We start from the raw sequence: 22,203 nt of genomic DNA, 5'->3' as shown, positions 1-22,203 counted from the left end.
AGAGCAACCTATCCCACTGCATAGGAAAGATAGGCAGTATGAAACCACTGGGGCTTAACCGGGAGATCTTCAATTATATGAAACTCAAAATTTAAGAATCCTACAAAAAGTGGAAACTAGGTCAAATTACAAAGGATGAATATAAACAAATAACACGAGTGTAGGAACAAAATTAAAAAGGCCAAGGCACAAAATGAGATTAAACTAGCTAGAGACAAAGAGAACTAGAAAACATTCTACAAATACATTAGACGCAAGAGGAAGACCAAGGACAGGGTAGGCCAATTACTCAAATGTGGGGGAGGGGTGAGGGGAGGAGGCAGAGAGAATAACAGAAAATGTGGAAATGGCAAAAGTGCTAAATGACTTTTTTGTTTCAGTTTTCACCAAAACGTTTAGTAACAATTGGACATCTAACTTAATGAATGCCACTGAAAATGAGGTAGGACCAGAGGCTTAAATAGGGAAAGAAGTTAAAAATTACTTTGACAAGCTAGATGTTTTCAAGTCACCAGAACCTGATGAAATACATCCTAGAATGCTCAAGGAGCTAACTGAGGATATATCTGAGCCAGTAGCGATTATCTTCGAAAACTCCTGGAAGATGGGTGAGATTCCAGAGGACTAGAAAGGGGAAAATATAGTGCCAATCTATAAAAGGGGAATAAGGACAACCCGGGGAATTAGACCAGTCAGCTTAACTTCAGTACCCGGAAAGATAATGGAGCAATCAATTTGCAGACACCTAGAAGATAAGGTGATAAGTAACAGTCAGCATGGATTTATCAAGAACAAATCATGTTAAACCAACCTAAGCAGCTTTCTTTGACAGGGTAACAAGTCTTGTGGATAAGGAAAAGTAGTAGATGTGATATATCTTGACTTTAGTAAGGCTTTTGATACTGTCTCAATAAAATTCTCATAAACAAACTAGGGAAATACAACTTAGATGGAGCTACTATAAGATGAGTGCACAACTGGTTAAAAAACAGTTCCAGGAGTGTAGTTATCAGTGGTTTCCCAGACAAGCTGGAAGGGCATATCAAGTGGGGTTCCCACAGGGATTAGTTCTGTGTCCGGTTCTGTTCAATATCTTCGTCAATGATTTAGATAATGGCATATAGAGTACACTTATAAAGTTTGCAGATATCATGCTGGGAGGTGTTGCAAGTATTTTAGAGGATAGGATTAAAATTCAAAATGATCTACATACTCGTGGTCTACATACATCAACTCCAGTCCTTTCCAGAGTAGGTGTATGAACTGCTGTAACACTACAGACGAAATTGGGAGAGAAAAGGGAGACTGATGATCTGAATTTGAAAGACAGACTCCAATGTAGCTGGAAAATATTTTGACTAGGATGCAGAAATGAGGGGAAAAAAAATATTCTGAAGTCCTGAGACACTAGAGATTACTATCAGCAAGCTGTAGCCACAGCATGTCAACAAAGACCTGCCTGAGCCAGACAGCCTTATGCCGGGCTGCCACTAAGTCTACTAGCAAGGAGTTAAAGGCCATGAAAGCCTTCTACCATTCTCAGTTCAAGGAGTGAGATATTCCTCTCATTGAGAGGCTGGTATAGGGACTGAAAAGGTGATGCTCTCAATGAGGCAGGCTAGAAACAGATGCTGATGGCAGCTTCTGCCTTGGCCAATTACCCTGAAAGTTTCATCCCTACAGAACAGAAGCCAAGTAAATAAAGGAATAAAGGAAATGGAGGAACTGGACAGCTCATCCACTAAAGGGACCAAACTAGAATAGTCCTATCTTTCAATTGGTTGAAGCTGATGCCTGTATAGCTGAATGGGAAAATTCACCATCCACCACCAACTTGATGTAATATGATGCAAAACACACTTTGAAGAGGTGGTCGGATATTCCTATGGCTAGCATAAACATTCAGAATCTTCTTGGACATAACAGAAACAAGGAAGAGACAACTTCAGCATTTTGCTTTCAATAGAATCTTAGTATCAAGAACACTAATGGTGTCGTTTCTTTAAACCGAAAGTTAAACTAATAAGTCAAAACACAATCATACCTTCTGTTGGAGCCTATCCCAATTGAATTGATCTTAATTAGAAAAAGTACCAAGGAATGGGTGATAGGGTGGAAAAAAGCAGAGTACAATAACTCACCTTCTTGTCTCTGGTCCTTACTTCCCCATAAAAATCTAGAGCTTCTTGAGCCTTTAAAAACTTGCCTCGATGCAACAAATATGCACAAATCATTACACCAGTTCGTCCCTTTCCAGCTTTACAGTGAATTGCCGCAACATGATTGTCATCTTCACTCAGCCATTGGTCAAGATCTTCACAAAAAGGTTTGATAAGCTCTAGCTGTGGTGGGTTATGGTCTTCAAAAGGATACTGTGCAACTGTGATAGGAAGACAAGATTTACAATGAAGTCTCAAATTTAATGCATTTTAACTAGTTTAACCAGAGAGGTTAACGTTACAAAATGCATATCATGCAATTAACAGTCTAAAGAGGTAACTGAATAGGTTAAGTGGTCTGACAGAAGTACCGTAATGATCGATTCCAGAAAGGTGGTATACAAGATGTGGAGCACATGCCAATAGCTTGGCCCCTCAAATTTCAGCAAATTCCCAATTATACATACTCTTAATGTCTTACTCAATAGAGCAATTTTGCTCGTATCTGACAATGTGTCTTATAGCAATCCATCATCCCAGAAGTGGTCTTATACCAGAACCTATTATTACAAGAATATAGGGTTAAGCCAGGCCCACTGATCAAATGAGGCAATTCTGCTGAAGAGTTCTGAGATTACAGTTTACCCTATTCCAGGGACTGGACTGGTTATGTCCACATAATTAGTTCCAAGAGGCTCTAAAATACGTGTAATAATACGTAATCATAACTGCTAATTGTAAACAAACCAAAAAACCACACACCCAGGCATTTGTTATTGTTTTAACAGTAAAACCCAAAAACATTTCAATTTTTCAGAGAGAAATAAGCCATAACCAGGAGATTGCAGCAACCAAAAAACAAACACACCTATCTTGCAGTGTGTCAAACAAAAATAGATAATATCCATATTGCTGCTCAGTATATTTAGTCATACAAAGCTGTATTTTCTCTGCCCAACAGGATCCCTCACCGACTTTGAGGACAGACCGGCTCTTGTACAAATCACCACTCAGATCTAGTCAGAAACTGTCACCTTGGAAGCTCTCTCTCTAGTTTTGGCCAACAAAGAATGAATAAAGCATCCAATTTTGGGCAAGTCTTTTTTACTGGCTTGTCATACATTCAGGTTATGTAAATTCCTTTGGAAGAGACAGTTTAGGTCATAAGAGCAGAAGAAAGATGACGATTATGGTTGAATCATGAGATTCTTTTAGCAGAAAATTATGGTGCAGTGCAGAGTACTATTTTGTCTGGAACAAAATGTAAGGACGATTTATAGGCTCATAGCACAGGACATCCACTTGGTCTTCTGGAAGAGCAAAAAAACCCCAAATAACTGACAAAAATGAACAAAAATTGACATGGCTTTAAAAGGAGGGTCCATGACACTTCACAACTAGATTCAGATTCCATCAAAGCAGCAGAAATGAGTGCTAGTCTTGCAAACTACCCCAATGTAAAAATGCACCACTATGCTTCGTTTCACATGGAAGACTGAGTATTCCTAAAATGGCCACCTCCATGTGACGATTACAGTCTTAGGCCCTTTAGACAGCTGTATAAAAGGAAACTGAAGCAGTCCTTTAACCACTACCAACATGACATGAGAGATATCTCAGAATATTGCCACCAAAATTTGGAGGTAGATTCCATTATAGATGAGAACCAGCCAAGGTTCCCTCTGGAGAGAAAGCCACAGAGGAAGTCCTGGAAGAAAGTTCCAAGAGAAGAACAGCTTGTTGGGGACGCTCTCCAGGGACTAGAGCTGAGTCAAGGCTCACATGGTTCCTTGCCGAGAAGGAGCCATAGGCCTAGGAAGGGCTCAGCTGAAGATTCCAGAGAAGGCCTAAGGCTAATGTATGAAATGGATCTAGGAAAAGTGGACAGTCTGGAGTTTGGGATGGCCAGGTGATTCCCAGTTCAGAGACCCAGGGCAAGGGCTAGATCCTAAAGTAGTTGGGAGGGCCCAGGCTCCTCTACACCACCTACCTAAAGACTGTGGGAAATCCCTACACACTGGCAAGAACTGAGGAAAGTTGAGGCATAAGACGGGTGAAAGACAGCTTGATCCCTGAAATAAGGAGAGACAATCCTGATAGGAAAGGACTTAAAGGTTACACAAACCCTAGGCAAAGGGCTATGGGTCCACAGGGGGTCGTGGTCTTGTTCTGGATAGCTTTTCATTTTGTTTTGGACTTAGTTTGCCCCACAAGGAAGATACTTGATTTGGCTGACAACCCACCGTCTGAATATCAGACATCTTCGAGGTGCTTCATGTTGGGCACCCAAAATCACTTCTCATTTCTGAGAACCTTCATTACTAAAGCTTCCTCTTCTCCTAGGGAAAGGCAAAGTGTATAGAAGAAGGGGAGTCTAAGAGTCACTTTCTCAGATATCAGAGGTGGATTATTGTTTTTGTGATGAAAGGGAAAAGACAAAAATAAAAAAGTAATGCAACTCTAACTGAGCAATCTCAGCTAAGGCAGGATAGAGCAACTGGGATGATACATAAATATTCAACTGTGTTAAGGACTCTTCGTAATATTCTAGGAGTAAAAGGATTTCAATAAATCAGTGATTTCTGAAATGTAAGTTTCTTCTTCATAATGCAAAATAAAAATGAAAGCAATGATGACATCTGGCCATGTGTTGTTAAAGGCCCATCCAACTTCATTTATGCATAACTCCCTCCTACTCTTGGAAGTCCTGGAATCTATCTTAACAGAATGCTTCCTCTCCTTACTTAACTATTTCACTGATTGTCAAAGCATGTAAGAAAGATGACATTTAAAGGATCACAAGTGACATCTGAGTTAGCACTCACTGAAATGAATGGGGCAGTTTAAACCTCTCATCTACTGTTTTCTGCCTCTCTGTAAACCCAGGCAGACACTGCAGAATCAGTTAAACTCTGTGTTTTGATGGCTTCCTCTGCAACCGTAACAGCTAGAGATTTAGCTTCTACTAAAACATTTAAACAGACTCAGGAAAATGATTGAGAGTTCTGTCCATGCTCCCCAGTTGGGGCACACACCCCACACTTTGGAAAATTTTGGAACAAACACTAAAGGAGACTACACCACTGACTAGATAAGAAAGGTACTGGAGATCCTAGTGAACTTAGACTGGAGTCCCAAGGATTACAGCTGCAGCATGGCCCATTAACACTAAAATCCACTCTGTTAGATAACATGCTGGAGGTGCTTCCCTTTAGAGCGCCATCTGAAGCGAAGTAAGCTCCTTCAAATGCTCTTAGATCATCCATATTGAAGAGCTTCTATTTATCTATTCACCCATTCTATCATACCCATTCTGAACAATGGTATGAAAGTGAACTACTAATGCACGGTGTCCAGAGAGATTCCTCTGCCAATGCTACCATGCAGGAATCTAGAGCCACCACTAGAGAAAAGTAAGCGACATTAGTTTACTTTCAGCAGGTTTCCTGCCAAAAGACTTTGGTTAACTAAGGGTCAGAGGCAGAATTCTCAGTAGCACCCAAAACATCGCCTCATTAGCTGGAAAAGCTCCAAGTCAGAGTGACACTGAGCTGCCCCATTTAAACAAAGGCAGAATACTGAAGTGTTATGTAGTTTCAATTCCCTATATAGGGGAAGCCTTGATTCCAGAACTTTCTGGCAGAGCTGCCTGTGGATATAGCTACACTGCAATAAAAGACTCACAGCATGGCTGTGGCTGGCCTCAGTCAGCTGACTCACGCTGATGAGGCTGGTGTTGCAGGGTTAAGAATTGCTGCATAGACTTTCAGGCTCAGACTGGAGCCCAGGCTCCAGCCCAAGCAGGAACGTTTACACTGCAATTTTTAGCCTCGCAGCCCAAGCCCTCCAAACCCAAGTCAGCTGACCTGGGCTCTGAAACTTGGTGCCACGGGTTATTTATTGCAGTGTAGATGTACCTTCTGACCAGTAAGCATGGCTTATTCTCCATTTTCATTCTATGGACTCTTCTATATTAGAAAGGACCTTTGTCTCAATTTCAGTAAAAGTCCCCATTTTTGGTAAAAATAAGTGTTGATCAAATTAAATGGAGTACTTCATAGTTTGGTTTAAAATCAGTTTTAAGTCATAACCTCAGGCTTACACACTGAAATTTCAACTATTTGTGTTCTTAGCCCATGATAGATAATTGCTAAGAATATACTTTCTATACAGTGTCAAGCACCACAGTAAGCTTCTCATGAAGGAATCTTAAGTTATGTTAATACCATTCTTCTCTCTCCCCCCAAACATTACATTAATATGACAGTTTTACTTTGTTCCTTAGTTCAGAAAAATAAAAGGAGAAATTGGAAGGGGAAAAAAAGCTAATAACCTAGACAGCACAAACATACCTCTGCAGTTAAATTTGGCGGTGTCATAATGTCTTTCAGCACATCTAAAAAGAAAAGATTAAAGTTCAACATAAGTATGTTAGGTAAGTTTAAGGTGTCTATCACACTTTTGTATGTAAGGATCAGCATATGAAAGCCAAGAAAAAAACCTTAAGTCCACATCACCTTTATAGCTCAACACCACAGCTAGACTTGGTCCATGAAATTCAGAATATTTTGTTTTAAAATATATTGGTTAAGTTGCTATGGCAAACTCAAAAGATTTTGCTGAAAAATAATGGTTACCCTACAGTAACTGATTCTTTGAGATGTTGTAGTCATTGTAAATCTCCCTTTAAGTATGCATATGCTTCATGAGCAAGATTAGACTTTTTGGAATAGCTGTGTTCATCAAGGTCATGCATACACCCTGTTCTCTTTTGCTCCTGTACAAGGGCATAAAGGGCAGAGTGGCTGTGACTCTCCCTCAGTTCCCCCACATTTTGAAACTTGCGGTAGCTGAAGACACTGAAAACAGGGAAGGAGGATGGATTATAGGGGCCACACAGACATCCTCATCTCGAAGAACTGCAGGGTAAGAAAAACTGTTCAAGTATGTCAGTGTGGATCCCACCGCAGGTGACAGGCAAGTAGTACTCCTTCTGGAGGGTGAGAAGGAATACCAGCTGCATCAGTTGAACAGTGCTGTCCTGAACTTGCCATCTGCCCTTGTGGCTAAGTCCAACGCACAAATGTTTGGTGAAGATCAGTGGTTACTCTATGTCACTGCCTTGCACATTTCAGAAACTGGCACACTTCTGAAGCAGGTGGAGAATGTCACTTGAGCTTTGGTGGATTGAGCCCTGATGCTGTGACACGCATGTATACCAGCCAACTGGAAACAATATGAGATACATTGTATCAAGTATCAGAGAGATAGCCGTGTTAGTCTGGAGCTGTAAAAAGCAAGAGTCCTGTGGCACCTTTAAGACTAACAGATGTATTGGAGCATAAGCTTTCATGGGTGAATGCCCACTTCTTCGGATGCATGTGAAGAAGTGGGCATTCGCCCATGAAAGCTTATTCTCCAATACATCTATTAGTCTTAGAGATACATTGTGTTATACACATAGATATTCTCTGAGTGGAGATGGCTTGGCCTTTGGAATGACCAGTTATTGCCAGAAATAAGTGGGTAGACAATTTGAACTACTTAGTTCAATCGATGTAGTAAAGCAATACTCTGGAAACATCCAGTGTGTAACTTCTCTTCCAGTATAGAGTGGGAATTTGGAAAGAATACAAGTTAACTGAGTTCCATCTGAATTGGAGGCCACTTTGGGGATGAACTTTGGGTAAGGTTTCAACACCACCTTGTCTCTATGAAAGATTATATAGGAAGGATCAGCCATAAGCGCTCAGAGTTGAAGGAATAGAGTAAGTAGGAATGCAGTCTTCACAGTGAGATGAAGGAAAGAGCACTCTGACAGGGTCAAAGAGAGGGCCCATGACCATGACTCAAGAGGAAGACCATGCATAACTGTACCAGTAGATGGGTAGCAGAGATCGCTGCAAGGGGGACCTTAATGGAACTGAACTCTAGGCCAGAGCATTTTAAAAGGTAGGCAGCAAGGAGCTGAGGATCTTTGATGGTATAGCCTGCAGAGTGAAAGTTATGTTGGGCCACACATCAAAAACCTTTTCCATTAAGACAAGTGTTTCTAGTAAATGTCATCCTGCTTTGTAAAAGGATACCCTGAACTTGCTATCTATGGTACTTAGCCAGCCAACATCCAGCCTGTCAGATGTAGTAACGTCAGGTCTGAAGTGTATGACTGTGGTACTGCGATATCTAGTCCAGGCAGTATGGCAGCTAAGCAAGCAACTAAACAGACATCTGTAGCAGGTCTGTCAGCCAAAGCTACCCTTGCCAGTAGGGAGCTATGCAAATGATGATGGTTCTGACTCATTTGATTTCAGATATCACCGTGAGGGACCAGGAGAATCAAAGAAAAGGCACACCTCAATTCCACTGCAGAATGAAGGTGTCTCGTAAAGAGCCCAAGCTCATGGCCCCTCTAGAACAAAAGTTCTGACACTTGGTGTTGTGCTTGGAGGCAAAGAATTCTTTCCCCCAACAATGGAATATCTGTTTTATGATGGACCTCTTCAGTGACCACTTATGATTGTTACCAGTTTACTCAAGAAGTCCATCAGACTGTTGTGGACACCTTGGATGTGAAGAGCCATCAGGGTGATCCTGTATTGATGGCTCTATGTCCAAAGTTTGATGACTTACAGAGGGGTGATGAGATGGCAATTCACAGCTTGTTTATACAATGCATTGCTGAGGCATAGTCCATCAGGAACTACACTGGAATTTTGGAGGACAGAGCTTGTATGTCATTCCTACCTAATATGATGGCTCTGAGTTCCAGGATGTCTGAGTGAAGTCTCAGGTCTCCTGAGGACCGCCATTGTACTTGCAGGTGGTCTAGCTGAATTCCCCAATACCCATGATTAGTGTCTTTGTCAGGGAGGGAGCTGGAGAACAGTACTATGCTCCTTCATGTTCTTGGGTTTTAACATCCCAGTTCTGCAAGAACGTGAGGTGGTACTCAGACCTTCTGGTGTTTTGGTAGAGCGCAGACCGATCTCAGCCAGAATTATAAGGGTCACAAGTGAAATCTGATAAGCAGTGTCATGTACACACATGCCAACATGTGGTCCAATATACCAAGGCAAGCATATATGTCATAGACTGGTTTTATCTTATCTCAGTAGCAGCCCTCACAACAACAGGTAGTGCAGATATGCCTTCTCTGTCTTTGTGCAGATATGCCTTCTCTGGCTTGGAACAGATCATAGCTCCTATAAACTCTATGATCTGTGATGGGATGAGAGTTTTTTCAAAGCTCACCATGAGATCTAAGTCAGGAAAAAGGCGGAGAGAAAGCATGTGCATGTATATATTCTAGGCTTGTTGCTGTCTCCTGCTGGGATCTGCTTCTGATCAGCCAAGTGTAAGGGTAGATGTGGATCCTGTCTTCTCAAATGGGCCGCCACCACCACCACTCCCTACTAGGTATTCTGTGGAGATTCTCGATACCGTGTAGGGTCTGAATGGCAGTACCTTGTACTGGTAGTGATTTGGCCCCACTGTGAACCTCAAGTACTTCCTATTGGCCAGGTTGATAGCTATGTGGAACTACATGCCTTGCAAGAGGACAGCCAGATCCAGTCCTGAAAAGATGAAATGATGGAGGCAAGGGTTACCATCCTGAATCTGAGGTGGCATATCTATCTGTTCAGTCTCCTCAGGTCTAGGATAGGACCCCTTTCCTCTTCAGGATAAGAAAGTATCAGGAGTGAGTCTCTTCCTCTGTACTTCTGAAGTATCTCCCTCCTCTGCTCCTAGATGAAGCAACAAGGCCAACTTTTTTTTTTTCTTAAATAGGCTCTCATGCAAAGTCTCTCGAGGGACAGGAAAGGGGACCAGGTAGGGAATACGGCGTGGAAATGAACAGGGTAGCTGTTGGTGATGATCAATACCTGCTTGCCTGTTATACTAGAACTAAACCTAAGGACTACAATGGGCAGCTCCTCTAGTATAATGGTCTTTTCCTTGGCAGATACTTAAGTTGTCTGCTCTAGGAGAAGGAAGGTGCCTCTTGCTGAGCTTACTATTTGTATTGTTTCTGATAGAAGCGAGTGTATAGATAGATCCCTTAACGTGGCCCAGGAGTCCTTCAGTAAATGGGGTGCTTTCTCTGTTCTGCATCTAAAAGAGTTCCATCCCTTCAAAAGGCAGGTCCCTCTCTGGTGGCTTGCACCTCTTTTGGGAAGCCTGAATGCCTTTTGGGAAGCCTGAATGCTAGCAGTCATTTCAGGATAACTGATACTAGCAATCATAAGGTTTTCTTCATGGTGACAGCCATGGTCATTGATCTCAAACCATATTTGGATGCATATTTGCAATGCTCTTCTGACCACCACCTAGCCCTTTTATAATCCATTTCAGTTCCACCCCTTTCTCCTGGAGAATTTCAGACAGAAGTAATTTATCTTTCCCAGCTGAGGAAGTTACATTTTGCGAACAGGGCTTGGTAGTTCACAATGCAGAGCTGCAATGAGGTGGAAGAATACCTGTTGTGTTTGAAGAGGTACAGGTTTTTGGTTTTGGAGGGGTTTTTGTTTGTTTGTTTGTTTTTTAAGTCCTTTTCCTTTGATGTGCCTTTTATGAGCATAGACTTCTCTTGTACTGCTGATACCACCAGAGACCCCCGAGTTTAGAAGTGTTCAAAGCCTTCTGAAATCACCCGTTACCTCCTTTCCACTCATATACATGTATAGGGCAAAGTTGTCAGGGTCTGCCATAGTACCATTGACAGCTCAAGTATGCCCTCATTGATTGGGAGGGTGATCCTGGCAATGGTTGTAAATCTTAGTATTTCAAATAGCTTTTGGGATTTTTACTGGATTACTGTGATTTCAGTATCCCGGGTCTCTGTAATCCAGGCCAGGAAGCTTTGAAGTCCTGTTACCAAACTAGTGGTGATGATGATTCCCTAAGGTACAGATTGAGGTGGCTGCTGTACCTCCATTGTCAAATGCTCCTGGAGATCAAAGTCTGACATGAGTGAATGGCCTGGCTAATGATGCCACTAGAGTGAAATCTTCTCTTCCTCAATGTGTGGGAGGGGGATCTACTTCAGTACACATGCAGTGATGGTACCAAACATGGCCAGTGCAGCGTTCTGTAAGGGTACTAGCCATGTTGAGGTTGGCCAGCTTAATGCCATCCACATCTTGCTAGGAGGGGGTAATGGGGGGGGGGGAAGATATACTGAGAAATTGCCAGCATGTTTTTTTGTTTGTTTCTTTGTTTTTAAGGAAACATCCAATTTGAAGAAATGGAGATGACAAAGTTCTTCACAGTTTGTTGTTAAAAACACAAGTTTTGAAGTTCTCAGAGTAGTGGGTTGGACAGTTGCTAGATTCCATCTCGCTGTCATATTTGATAAGAGGGAATGGTGGAAGGGCCACAGCTTATCCATCTTATGTAGTTGCACAGGAGTACAAAAAGGCACCAGGCGCGCACACAGCTTCAGACACCGCTATGCAAGATTTCAATCTCACGCATGAGGCACACTGACACTCAAAGTAGTAAATCTTACCTATTCTTTACTTATTTAGAATTTTACATGTTTCCATTTAAAAATCCAATTAGAAGTGTAATAAAATGTAAGACAGTAAACGAGCCTCTGAGACTTCAATTATTTTTTTTTTATTCATCCAAGCTACAGCTGTGTTTTTGTAGCCAATCCTGCCATCAGGAATCCCTAGCAGCTTCAGTGGCTTTAAATTTTTGAAAAGTCACTTAATCTTTAAAATGGCCATGATTTAACTTGCAACCAATTTGCACCTTCCTGGCTGTCATACAAACATGAGATATTATCCATCAACCTGCCTGACAGGTCTGAAGGCCACAGAGAAGGCAACAGCCTGTTTTCAGCATGTGGCTTCATGCCAGAGCCAACTAAACCCCAACCTTCCCCCATGTTGAGGAACTTTGCATAGAAGTAAGAGGACACACAAAGGAACAGCCTCACAACTAATTACTCAAAGGAGAAGACTGCAAGAAGCTGTGTACAAGTACAAAAGAGGTATACTAAAGAGGATTGGGAACAAAGGAGAGATTGGGAATAAAATGAGATTACAATTTTGGGGTGTATTAAAATAGAGGAAAAACTGAAAACATGGGTTAAATAAGAATACTGGAAACTACGAGCAAGTGGTTTAAGATGTTGGATACAAGAAAGTAAGAGTGAAAGACAGGAAAGAAAGAAAACAGTTACATTTACAAATATTTTCTAGGAAGTGAAATGCCAAATTGTTACAATAGGCTTTATCTGCACAGTTTGAACACCAATTTAACTAACATGGTTTAGAAACCAAAAGTTAAATTGATGCACCTGTCTAATGTAGATACTATTTGAGATTTCATACAACAAACTACATTAAAACAACTTTGAGGTTGCAAAGTCAAGCACTCAAAGTTCAGATATACCATTGTTATGATAGTCTAATTACATGATCAAATTTTTTCCACAGGACTCCAGCTCATTTTTTTCAATACTCATGTAAGAAAATTAGTACGGTCAACAACTTTGCTCATTTTTAAATTAAAAGTTAGTAACTACAATGGGAAGGAATGTCTTGGGGACTGATATACATACATACATGCCATAACTAACATGCCCCTCAATGGTGCCCAAAAGCTAGCATTTGATCCTTTTCCTACCTTGGGGACAAACACTGTGCTGAATTACCCCCTTTATAATCCTACTTAAATTTATGATTACCTAGTGTAAGCGTTTGTACAGATTTTCTTCACATAAAAAGAATTAAGAGATTTCCTGGATTCTCTACACAAATGAGTGGCATTTACAAAGTACGTTTACCATGGCTGTAGAGTCATTTTATTCTGAACCTGTTCCCAATCACTTCACTTCGGGGGGGGGGGGGGGGGGAGAGGAGGAGAAGGAAGAAGAGAGAGAGAGAGAGAGAGAGAGAAGGAGAACTCTTTAGGCACATTTTTCACTTGAAAGCCTCATCCAAAAAGAGTAAATTTGGTGATTCTGGGACATTATTAAGTCACCTGCACCAGTCTTGAGTTAACCACGCAGGGAAAGAGTGAAATGTGTGTCTTGTAAGGACACAAAAACAAGATTTTTTTTATACTCCTATAACTGAAAAAGACTTACATTTCAACTTCAAAAACTTGCCAGAAAGTTGAATAAAAGCCTCTGACACATTAACAAATTTGGTTCATAAATACAGTAGATAACATTAGAAAATCTGGAATGGCATATTGGCAATATACATATATCAAAGGCTCTTGTTCCCTTAATACAGAGAAAAAACAATGGCTCTTATCACATCCTCCTCATTTTTAACCCCAAAGTTTTAAAGAGTAATCGTTTCCTCTTCTTTACCATCTACTAGCTCTGTGCCTCCAACTTTACTTTAACCATCTACATATTTAAAAAGTTTTTCCTCACCTCTTCCATACAAATTCTTGTATGCTGACCTGATTTAGAAATTATAACACTTCTAGTGTTTTTAACCTGTCACTATTTGTGCCAGTTTCAAATGACATGCTCGGTACTGAGCAGTTCAACACTCCCTGATCTTGTGACTAATATCAAAGCCACACCTCACTAAAAACTGATAGTCTTAAGAAGCAGGAAGTTAGTTATCCTATTTCACATTTTTCCAGAAAAAAAACTGGCTCCGACAAATAGGATTTGGGGGCCAGAGGGGATGGAAGGATAAAAAAAAATCCTTCACTCAATCTTGACCATTCCGATTAGAGACCAGCAAATCTGCAGGTATCCGTGGATGTGGGTATCCACGGACCATTTTTGCGGATCACACCACGGATGTGGATATAAATCTGTGTCTCCCCACAGGGCTCTGCAGCACACACTCACCCAAACAGAGCGGCTGTCACCCAGCCTGCAGGCTTCAACTCAGCTCTCTGAATCACGCAGCAGTGTGTTGGACATTCTGGGAGTTGTAGTCCCCAGCTTGCTCAGAAAGAGGAGGTAAACAACAACTCCCAGAAAGTAGTGAGCCAAGCACCATTTTGAAGGTGAGGTTGGCAGGCAGGCGGCAATGACTGCGTGCATTAGAGCTGCCGTAACTGCGTAGGGGTGTTCAAGCCCCCCATGGGGAGGGCGGCGCTGCATAGAAGGACCCAGATTTGTAGCCTCCCTGGCTGGGGCAGGGAAGGAGTTACTGCAGGGGCAGAGTGGGCAGCAGGTCTCTAGGGAGAAGTGGAGCTGGGGGGTAGGGGGATGGTTGGGGGCTTGACACAGCCCTGTGTCACTGCTGCACAGTGACCTGAGGAGCTGTTTAGAGCCCTGCAAATCTGCGGATATCTGCGGCTCGCAGATCGGATGCGGATACCTTTTCATATCTGCACAGGGCTCTAATTCTGATTCAAGAGCTATTCAACAAATTATCATTTTAAAATAACTAAAACCAAACACACTTGAAATGCAACCTGATGACTATGATAAGCCCTCCCCTTGATAATTATATTTTTAAAATATCAGAATGTACACTAAAGCCCTCTAGCTTTGGGTGACCAGGTTGAACTGCAGAAGGAGTGAAGTGGCGATAGATACCCAATAAATACCTAGTTAGCGCTTTAAGGCAGGAAGATTATATTCAAATGTCTTATCAAGTGCTTTTAGAAATACTTTCACTTTTAGCTGTGAATAGAATTGGCACATCTTTCAGTGGGAGGTTAGATTCCGATTAGGTTGCCTTCTGAACAATTTACAGGCACAAGAAAAGAATCTCATTACTGGACTGTATGATAAACTGCTTTCAAAATTGTTCAAGTTGTATTATTTTAATATATAGTTTGGTTAACATCAATAAATTTCCCACCTCCCATCTTTAAAGGTCAATCTTATAGCAACTTTTAAAAAAGCATTCAATTTCTTGTTAATTTTAATGTTATGTACATCTAGAGTCTTAACCTATCTTCATCTATGTCAAGATAACAAATCCAACAGGCACCTATTTTTATTCTGAGGCACATTTACATTATTTTTAATGATTTACTGTTTACAGTGTGGACTGATTTATTGGACTGATTTTATTATCAACAAAAAGGAAGAAAAATATATAGGATTGCGCAAAATAAAGCTTTGAGAGGCTCAAAATAGATCAACCAACTTCCAGGGTAACTCCTATTAAGTTTTACTTTTTCCTGCACCTCATTTTTGAAACACATATTCTCAAACTTCAGCTGAAAACAACATAACATTACTGTACATTTCAGAATGCAGAAAAACTCAGGATAAGGTTTAAAACAAAAGGAAAAAGATGACAGAGGAGATAATTAGCAAAATCCTACAAAATATTTTGATAATAGATAAATGTATGTATAACTACTCAATCCACAGAAGTAAGCATTGTACCTATAAAACTAAGGCAAGCTCAACTGTTGCAATAACTTATTCAAAGTTGCACATAGGGATAGCAAGAGTTCATGTAGATGCAAAATAGAGCTGTTTAAATAAAGTGTATGCTACTGATACAGTGCTATATAAATAAATAAATTTCAGAATAACAGAAGATATCTATTTTGCAGTTCCATCACTGAAGATGTCATTAATGTATTACCAGAAACCATGATGTGAATTACTTCTGAATTTACCACATGGTTACAGGATCTAAAATGGGCTGTATGCCATGCAATTTAAAGTAGATCAAGTAACACGAGCCCATACAAGCATTCCATGTAATTTCTTCATTACACTTTACTAAATGAAGTAACAGTGCTCTCAATTAGTTTTCTTGAAATAATTGTTTTAAGAAATCTGTAAAACAGTATGTTCAGTTATGTCCAAGCATAAAAAGAAACCATTTTCACTCATGAGCTATGTTTATAACATTGTTTTGAAAGGTGTAGATATAAAAGTATACTTACAGATTGTATATCTTGTAATGGTTTTTATGTTTTGAATCCAAAAACCTTAAGAGAGAAAAGGCAATTTACATAAATGTATTTTGGCTATTACTGTTTCAAAGATATTTTAATATATTTACAATACAAAAAACGTTTTCATATGAATTTCAAACTAAGCAGTTTTGAGTTTGAAATTCAGGCTATTTCCCCACAATATTTCTTGAGAGACAGTGATGGGGCCCAACCCTGCACGCCTTGCTCATATAAGTAGCCTCACTAGCATCAACAGGACTACTTGTATAAGTGAAGGCAGCAGGTTTTAGGCCCATATAGTTAGTTACAAAATGTATTTTTAATATTCATGCTCCACTTGTCAACAATATAGATTTTTTTTAAACTTGTATTACTGCGTTTTAGTTTTACATTTTTTACCAGAAGGATTTCTAGTTACCTATTTCAATAAAAATAATTGCTATAATTATTACTTCCAATGTAATCATGTACACAGAATATTTACCAGAAACATATCTTATGCGCTTCTCTATAAAGTTTACTGATGCGCCTGTACTGATACACCAATCAAGTATAAATATCATAAGAACACAACAAGCTATACTGGGTCAGACCAATGCTCCATCCAGCCCAGTATCCTGTCTTCCTACAGTGGCCCATGCCAGGTGTTTCAAAGGGAGTTAACAGAACAGATAAACATCCCATTGCTCATTCCCAGTTTCTGGCAAACAGAGGCTAGAGACACTTAAGAGTTTTGCATTCCTGCCCATCCTGGCTAATATTCTCGGATAGACCTGTCCTCCATGAATTTATCTAGTTCTTTTCTGAACCCTGTTATAGTCTTGGCCTTCACAAAATCCTCTGGCAAAGAGTTCCACAGGTTGATTATGTGCTGTGTGAGAAAAAAATACTTCCTTTTGTTTGTTTTAAAACCTGCTGCCGGTTAACACAAGAACTGGGGATCACCCAATGAAGTTATCTGAAGGAATAAACAACACGTATTTGTTCATTTTCTTCACACAATTCATGATTTTACAGACCTCTCATATTCCTCTATTCAAGGTCTCTTTTCAAAGCTGAACAGTCCCAGTCTTATTAATCTCCCCTCATATGGATGCTGTTCCATACCCCTAACAGTTTTTATTGACCTTTCATGTTCCTTTTTCAATTCCAATATACCTTTTTTGAGATGCAGGTGGTATTCAAGATGTGGGCATACCATGGATTTATACAGAGGCAATATGATATTTTCGTTCTTATTTATCTATCCCTTTCCTAATGATTCCCAACATTGTGTTAGCTTTTTTGACTGCCACTGCACATTGAGCAGAGGTTTTCAGAGAACTATCCACAATGACTCCAAGATCTTTCTTGAGCGGCAACAGATAATTTAGATCCCATCATTTTATATGCATAGTTCGGATTAGGTCTTCCAATATGCATTTCTTTGCATTTATCAACATTGAATTTCACCTGCCATTTTGTTACCCAGTCTCCCAGTTTTGTGAGATCCCTTTGTAACTCTTTGCAGTCTGCTTTGGATTTAACTACCTTTAGTAGTTTTGTTGCATCTGCAAACTTTGCCACTTCACTGTTCACCCCTTTTTCCAGACCATTTATGAATATGTTGAACAATACTGGTCTCAGTACAGGCCCCTGGGGGACACCACTATTTACCTCTTTCCATTCTGAAAACTGATAATTTATTACTATCCTTTGTTTCCTATCTTTTAACCAGTTGCTGATCCATGAGACTACCTTCCCTCTTATCCCATGATAAGCTTATTTTGCTTAAGAGCCTTTGGTGAGGGACCTTGTCAAAGGCTTTCTGAAAATTTAAGTACATTATATCCACTGGATCACCCTTGTCCACATGTTTGACACCCCTCAAAGAATTCTAATAAACTGGTGAGGCATGATTTGTGTTTATAAAACTATGTTGACTCTTCCCCAACAAATCGTGCTCATCTATGAGTCAGATAATTCTGTTATTTACTATCATTTCAACCAATTTGCCAGGTACTAAATTTAGGCTCACCAGCCTCTACTTGCCAGGATCGCCTCTGGAGCCTTTTTTTTTAAAATTGGTCTCACATTAGCTATCCTCCAGTCAACTGGTACGGAAGCTGATTTATGATAGGTTACAAACTACAGTTAGTAGTTCTGCAATTTCACATTTGAGTTCCTTCAGACTACCATCTGGTCCTGGTGATTTATTACTGTTTAATTTATCAATTCGTTCCAAAACCTCATCTAATGACACCTCAATCTGGGACAGATCCTCAGATTTGTCACCTAAAAAGACAGCTCATGTTTGGGAATCTCCTTCACACACTCAGCCATGAAGACCGATGCAAATTATTCATTTAGTGTCTCTGCAATGGCTAATCTTCCTTAATGACAGGTTTCAGAGTAGTAGCAAAAAGAACAGGAGTACTTGTTGGACCTTAGAGACTAACAAATTTATTTGAGCATAAGCTTTCGTGGGCTACAGCCTTAAGTGCTCCTTTAGCATATCATCCAGTGGCTCCATGTGTTGTTTAGCAGGCTTCCTACTTGTGAGGTACTTAAATTTCTTGCTGTCCCCCCCCCCCCCCCCTTCAATCTTGGGCTAGCTGTTGTTCAAATTCTTTTTTGGCCTTCCTAATTATATTTTTACACTTCACTTGCCCGAGTTGATGCTCTTTTCTATTTTTCTCACTAGGATTTAACTTCCACTTTTTGCCTCTCACTGCTTCTTTTATTTTGTTGTTTAGCCACAATGGCACTTTTTTGGCCCTCTATGTTTTTTAATTTGGGGGTATACCTTTAAATTGAGACTCTTATCGTGTCTTTAAAAAGTTTCCATGCAGCTTGCAAGGATTTCACTTCTAGAACTGTACCTTTTAATTTCTGTTTAACTAGCTTCCTAATTTTTGTATAGTTCCCCTTACTGAAATTAAATGCTACCATGGTGGCCTGCTTCGGTGTTCCCCACCCCTCACAGGGAGGTTAAATTTTATTATGTTATGGTCACCAGTTCAGCTATACTCACCTCTTGAACCAGATCCCATGCGCCACCTAGGACTAAATCAAGAACTGCCTTTCCACTTGTGGGTTTCAGGACTATCTACTCCAAGAAGCAGTCAAGGGTGGGTAAATAGTATAATGGCTAACGGGGTCGGGCTGGAGACTCTTGCCTATATGCTCGGGGTCTTACTGATCGCCACATTTGGGGTCGGGAAGGAATTTTCCTCCAGGGCAGATTGGCTGAGCCTCTGGAGGTTTTTCGCCTTCCTCCGCAGCATGGGGCAGGGATCTCTAGCAGGAGGGTCTCTGCCGATTGCAGTCACTAAAAACAGGATTGGAGACTTCAACAGCAGAGTCCAGGGAAGGGGTAGGGACGGTTTTATGGCCTGCAGCATGCAGGGGGTCAGACCAGATGATCATAATGGTCCCTTCTGACCTTAAAGTCTATGAGTCTATAAGGTGTCAAGAAACTTTCTCTATGCATCCCATTCTGAGGTGATATGTACCCAGTCATTCTGGGGATAGTTGAAATCCCCCATTATTACTGAGTTTATTTTTATAGTCTCTCTAATCTCCCTGCGCATTTCCACAGTCACTATCACCATCCTGATCAGGTGGTCGGTAATATATCCCTACTGCTATATTCTTATTACAGCATGGAATTACTATCAATAGAGATTCTATAGTATAGTTTGGTTCATTTAAGATTATTTCATTTGATTCTATGCTTTCTTTCACACACAGTGCCACTCCCCCACCAGTACAACCTATTCTGTCCATATATTTTGTACTCTGGTATTACGGTGTCCCATTGATTATCATCATTCCACTAGTGCAATTAAAAATCAAATTCCAAAATGGACTGAAATAGCCATTATTAGCCATTAATGCACTGCATAAGGAGTTCCAATTAGTACTTTGGGCACACAGAGGGAGGAAGGATGTTATTTTCCAATTATTTGAACCAGCATCACTTAAACAGCCATCAATCTCTAAAAATAGATTAAATGTTTTTTCCAGTGCTAAAACGCTAATGATCATTTTGCAATATAATCCTCTACAATGTTACTAAAGTTTCAGATAGCAGCATGAAGATAAGAATACTTTGGGCTAAATTTGATACTTACACTGATTTAAGTGAGTGTCAATGTTAGACCGTTGTGTTTTTATAATGTGGTACAATCAAAATTCTCGAAGCCCTTCAAACCTGTTTCATCACATCCTCTTGATGTGGAGAGTACACTCATTTTAAAAGTTAAACAAGAATAGCTTTTATTTGTTTATTTTGGGTGGGTTTTTTTAAAGTGTTATTACCTATTTTACAGAAAGCACCATAAATTAATGAAACTGGACATTTTAAAAATCTACTTTTCATAGACCACAGTTTAGGTAGAGCAGGGATCAGCAACCTTTCAGAAGTGGTGTGCTGAGTCTTCATTTATTCACTCTAATTTAAGGTTTCGCGTGCCAGTAATACATTTTAATGTTTTTAGACAGTCTCTTTCTGTAAGTCTATAATATATAACTAAACTATTGTTGTATGTAAAATAAATAAGGTTTTAAAAATGTTTAAGAAGCTTCATTTAAAATTAAATTAAAATGTAGAGCCCCCCCGGACCGGTGGCCAGGACCCGGGCAGTGAGTGCCACTGAAAATCAGCTCACGTGCTGCCTTTGGCACGCGTGCCATAGGTTGCCTACCCCTGAGGTAGGCTAATGAATTTCACTTTGTTTCCCATTTCATTTTTATCTTCTCACACACTAGCACAAGTTTGGATTGTTTGAGTTGCAAAACCTAACAGGAATTTTGATCTGTTTTTAAAACAATACTAGTATTTTTTCTTATTAATCTTGGATTTTGTAAAAGTTTATTTAAATAAAAGTCTAAATTTGAGGTCAAATTTAATCTGACAGCTTCCCTCTAAGTGTCCCTCACTTACCACAGTCAATTGGAATTCGAGGAACAGAACCCACAGAATTATAAGTGATAAATTTTCTGAACTAAGTAGGAACAAGGTCAAGTTTTCCCTGCTTTGTTCAGGTCAGCTAAAGCACTGTCCAAACACCCTTCTCCCTCCTCCCCCCCTTAATGGTGGGGAAGGGGGAAGAGGAAAAAGTCTCTTTTCTACACTTCATGTAGCAGCTCTACGAGCTGAACTATAACCATGATACACCAAAAGTGCCGCTATTATATATGATGTGTCACCTGGCAATGTTCAATAAGAAACAACATACAAGTGTTTACACTTATCAACAAAGTGTGTTTGCACATCAGCCAGAATGAATTAAATTAGCCATGGCAGTACATGCTGTTCACATTGAAAAGAAACATGAGCTGCTAAAATCCTGGAAAGCTCAAGCAAAAACAAGCTCAAGTTATCAGTCATAATACTCCAGAAGAACCTCTGTGGTTAAACTGATGTGTTAAAATAAGAACAGATGTGAGTATAGCACTGAACTAGGACTGCAATTTAATCTACAGAAAAATATTTTAGAACACAGTTACAACTGGCACCCTTGTAAGCAGTTTCAGGGGGGGTCAAATGGCTTAATGAACACAGATTCATCCCTAGAGATAGCCCCATGAGGTTAGAGTTGGAATACATGGGAGGGCAGGAGGGGAGAAGCTGGCACTGGTTCTGCCAGTAGTTTACTGGCTTTGTGGATGAGTTTTAGTTTACAGGGTTGTCAAATAAGGCATTTTTCTAAGCCTTCACAAAAAGTTAAAAAGCCTCAACACAGCGGTACAACAAACTTAAAAGTAACTGCTTGCATTTTAAAAGATGAAGAGTAATGGTAGTTTTCTAAAAACAGAATATTTCCAATACAATAATGTCATTAGTTAATTTTACACCACATTTGACACTATTCAAGAAAAATGTTGTCTTTAGAACCAGATACTAATTTCTCCTGGACCTCGAATAAATGTACATGGATTGTGTGTAAAGCATTAGTAAACTCAAAAATCTTTTTCATAAAATGAAAAAAAGGTTACTGCTGCTGAAATATTGCATGCTTATACTTTTGTACAGTAATGCTTCATGTTTGAAAACAAGGAACTCAAGATAATATAACCCAAGTCACATCCAGGTCCCCTAGAGTCATTTAATTTGTATATTTTAAAATACCCAAATGTCATTGATTACATACCTATGATATTGCCTTGCAAAATGAAAATTTCTCCTTTAGACATCTAACTTTAT

The 22,203-nt window shown here is 40.0% G+C and overlaps 1 protein-coding gene across 1 annotated transcript in view; it reads right to left on the bottom strand.

The window, feature by feature from the left end:
* Positions 1 to 22,203, bottom strand: part of PTEN (phosphatase and tensin homolog) — a 96,469-nt gene that overhangs the window by 31,073 nt on the left and 43,193 nt on the right. The window contains exons 4-6 of the mRNA XM_065553502.1: positions 16,002 to 16,046; positions 6,512 to 6,555; positions 2,142 to 2,380 (exon numbers count right to left, since the gene is read on the bottom strand). Of these exons, the coding sequence (XP_065409574.1) occupies positions 2,142 to 2,380; positions 6,512 to 6,555; positions 16,002 to 16,046 (328 nt within the window). The remainder of the gene's footprint in view (positions 1 to 2,141; positions 2,381 to 6,511; positions 6,556 to 16,001; positions 16,047 to 22,203) is intronic.

This window comes from Chrysemys picta, chromosome 7 (assembly GCF_011386835.1).
Source record: "Chrysemys picta bellii isolate R12L10 chromosome 7, ASM1138683v2, whole genome shotgun sequence".
Taxonomy (NCBI): Eukaryota; Metazoa; Chordata; order Testudines; family Emydidae; genus Chrysemys; species Chrysemys picta.
The sequence above is the reverse complement of the archived record's forward strand: the minus strand, read 5'-3'. Positions and strand labels throughout refer to the sequence as shown.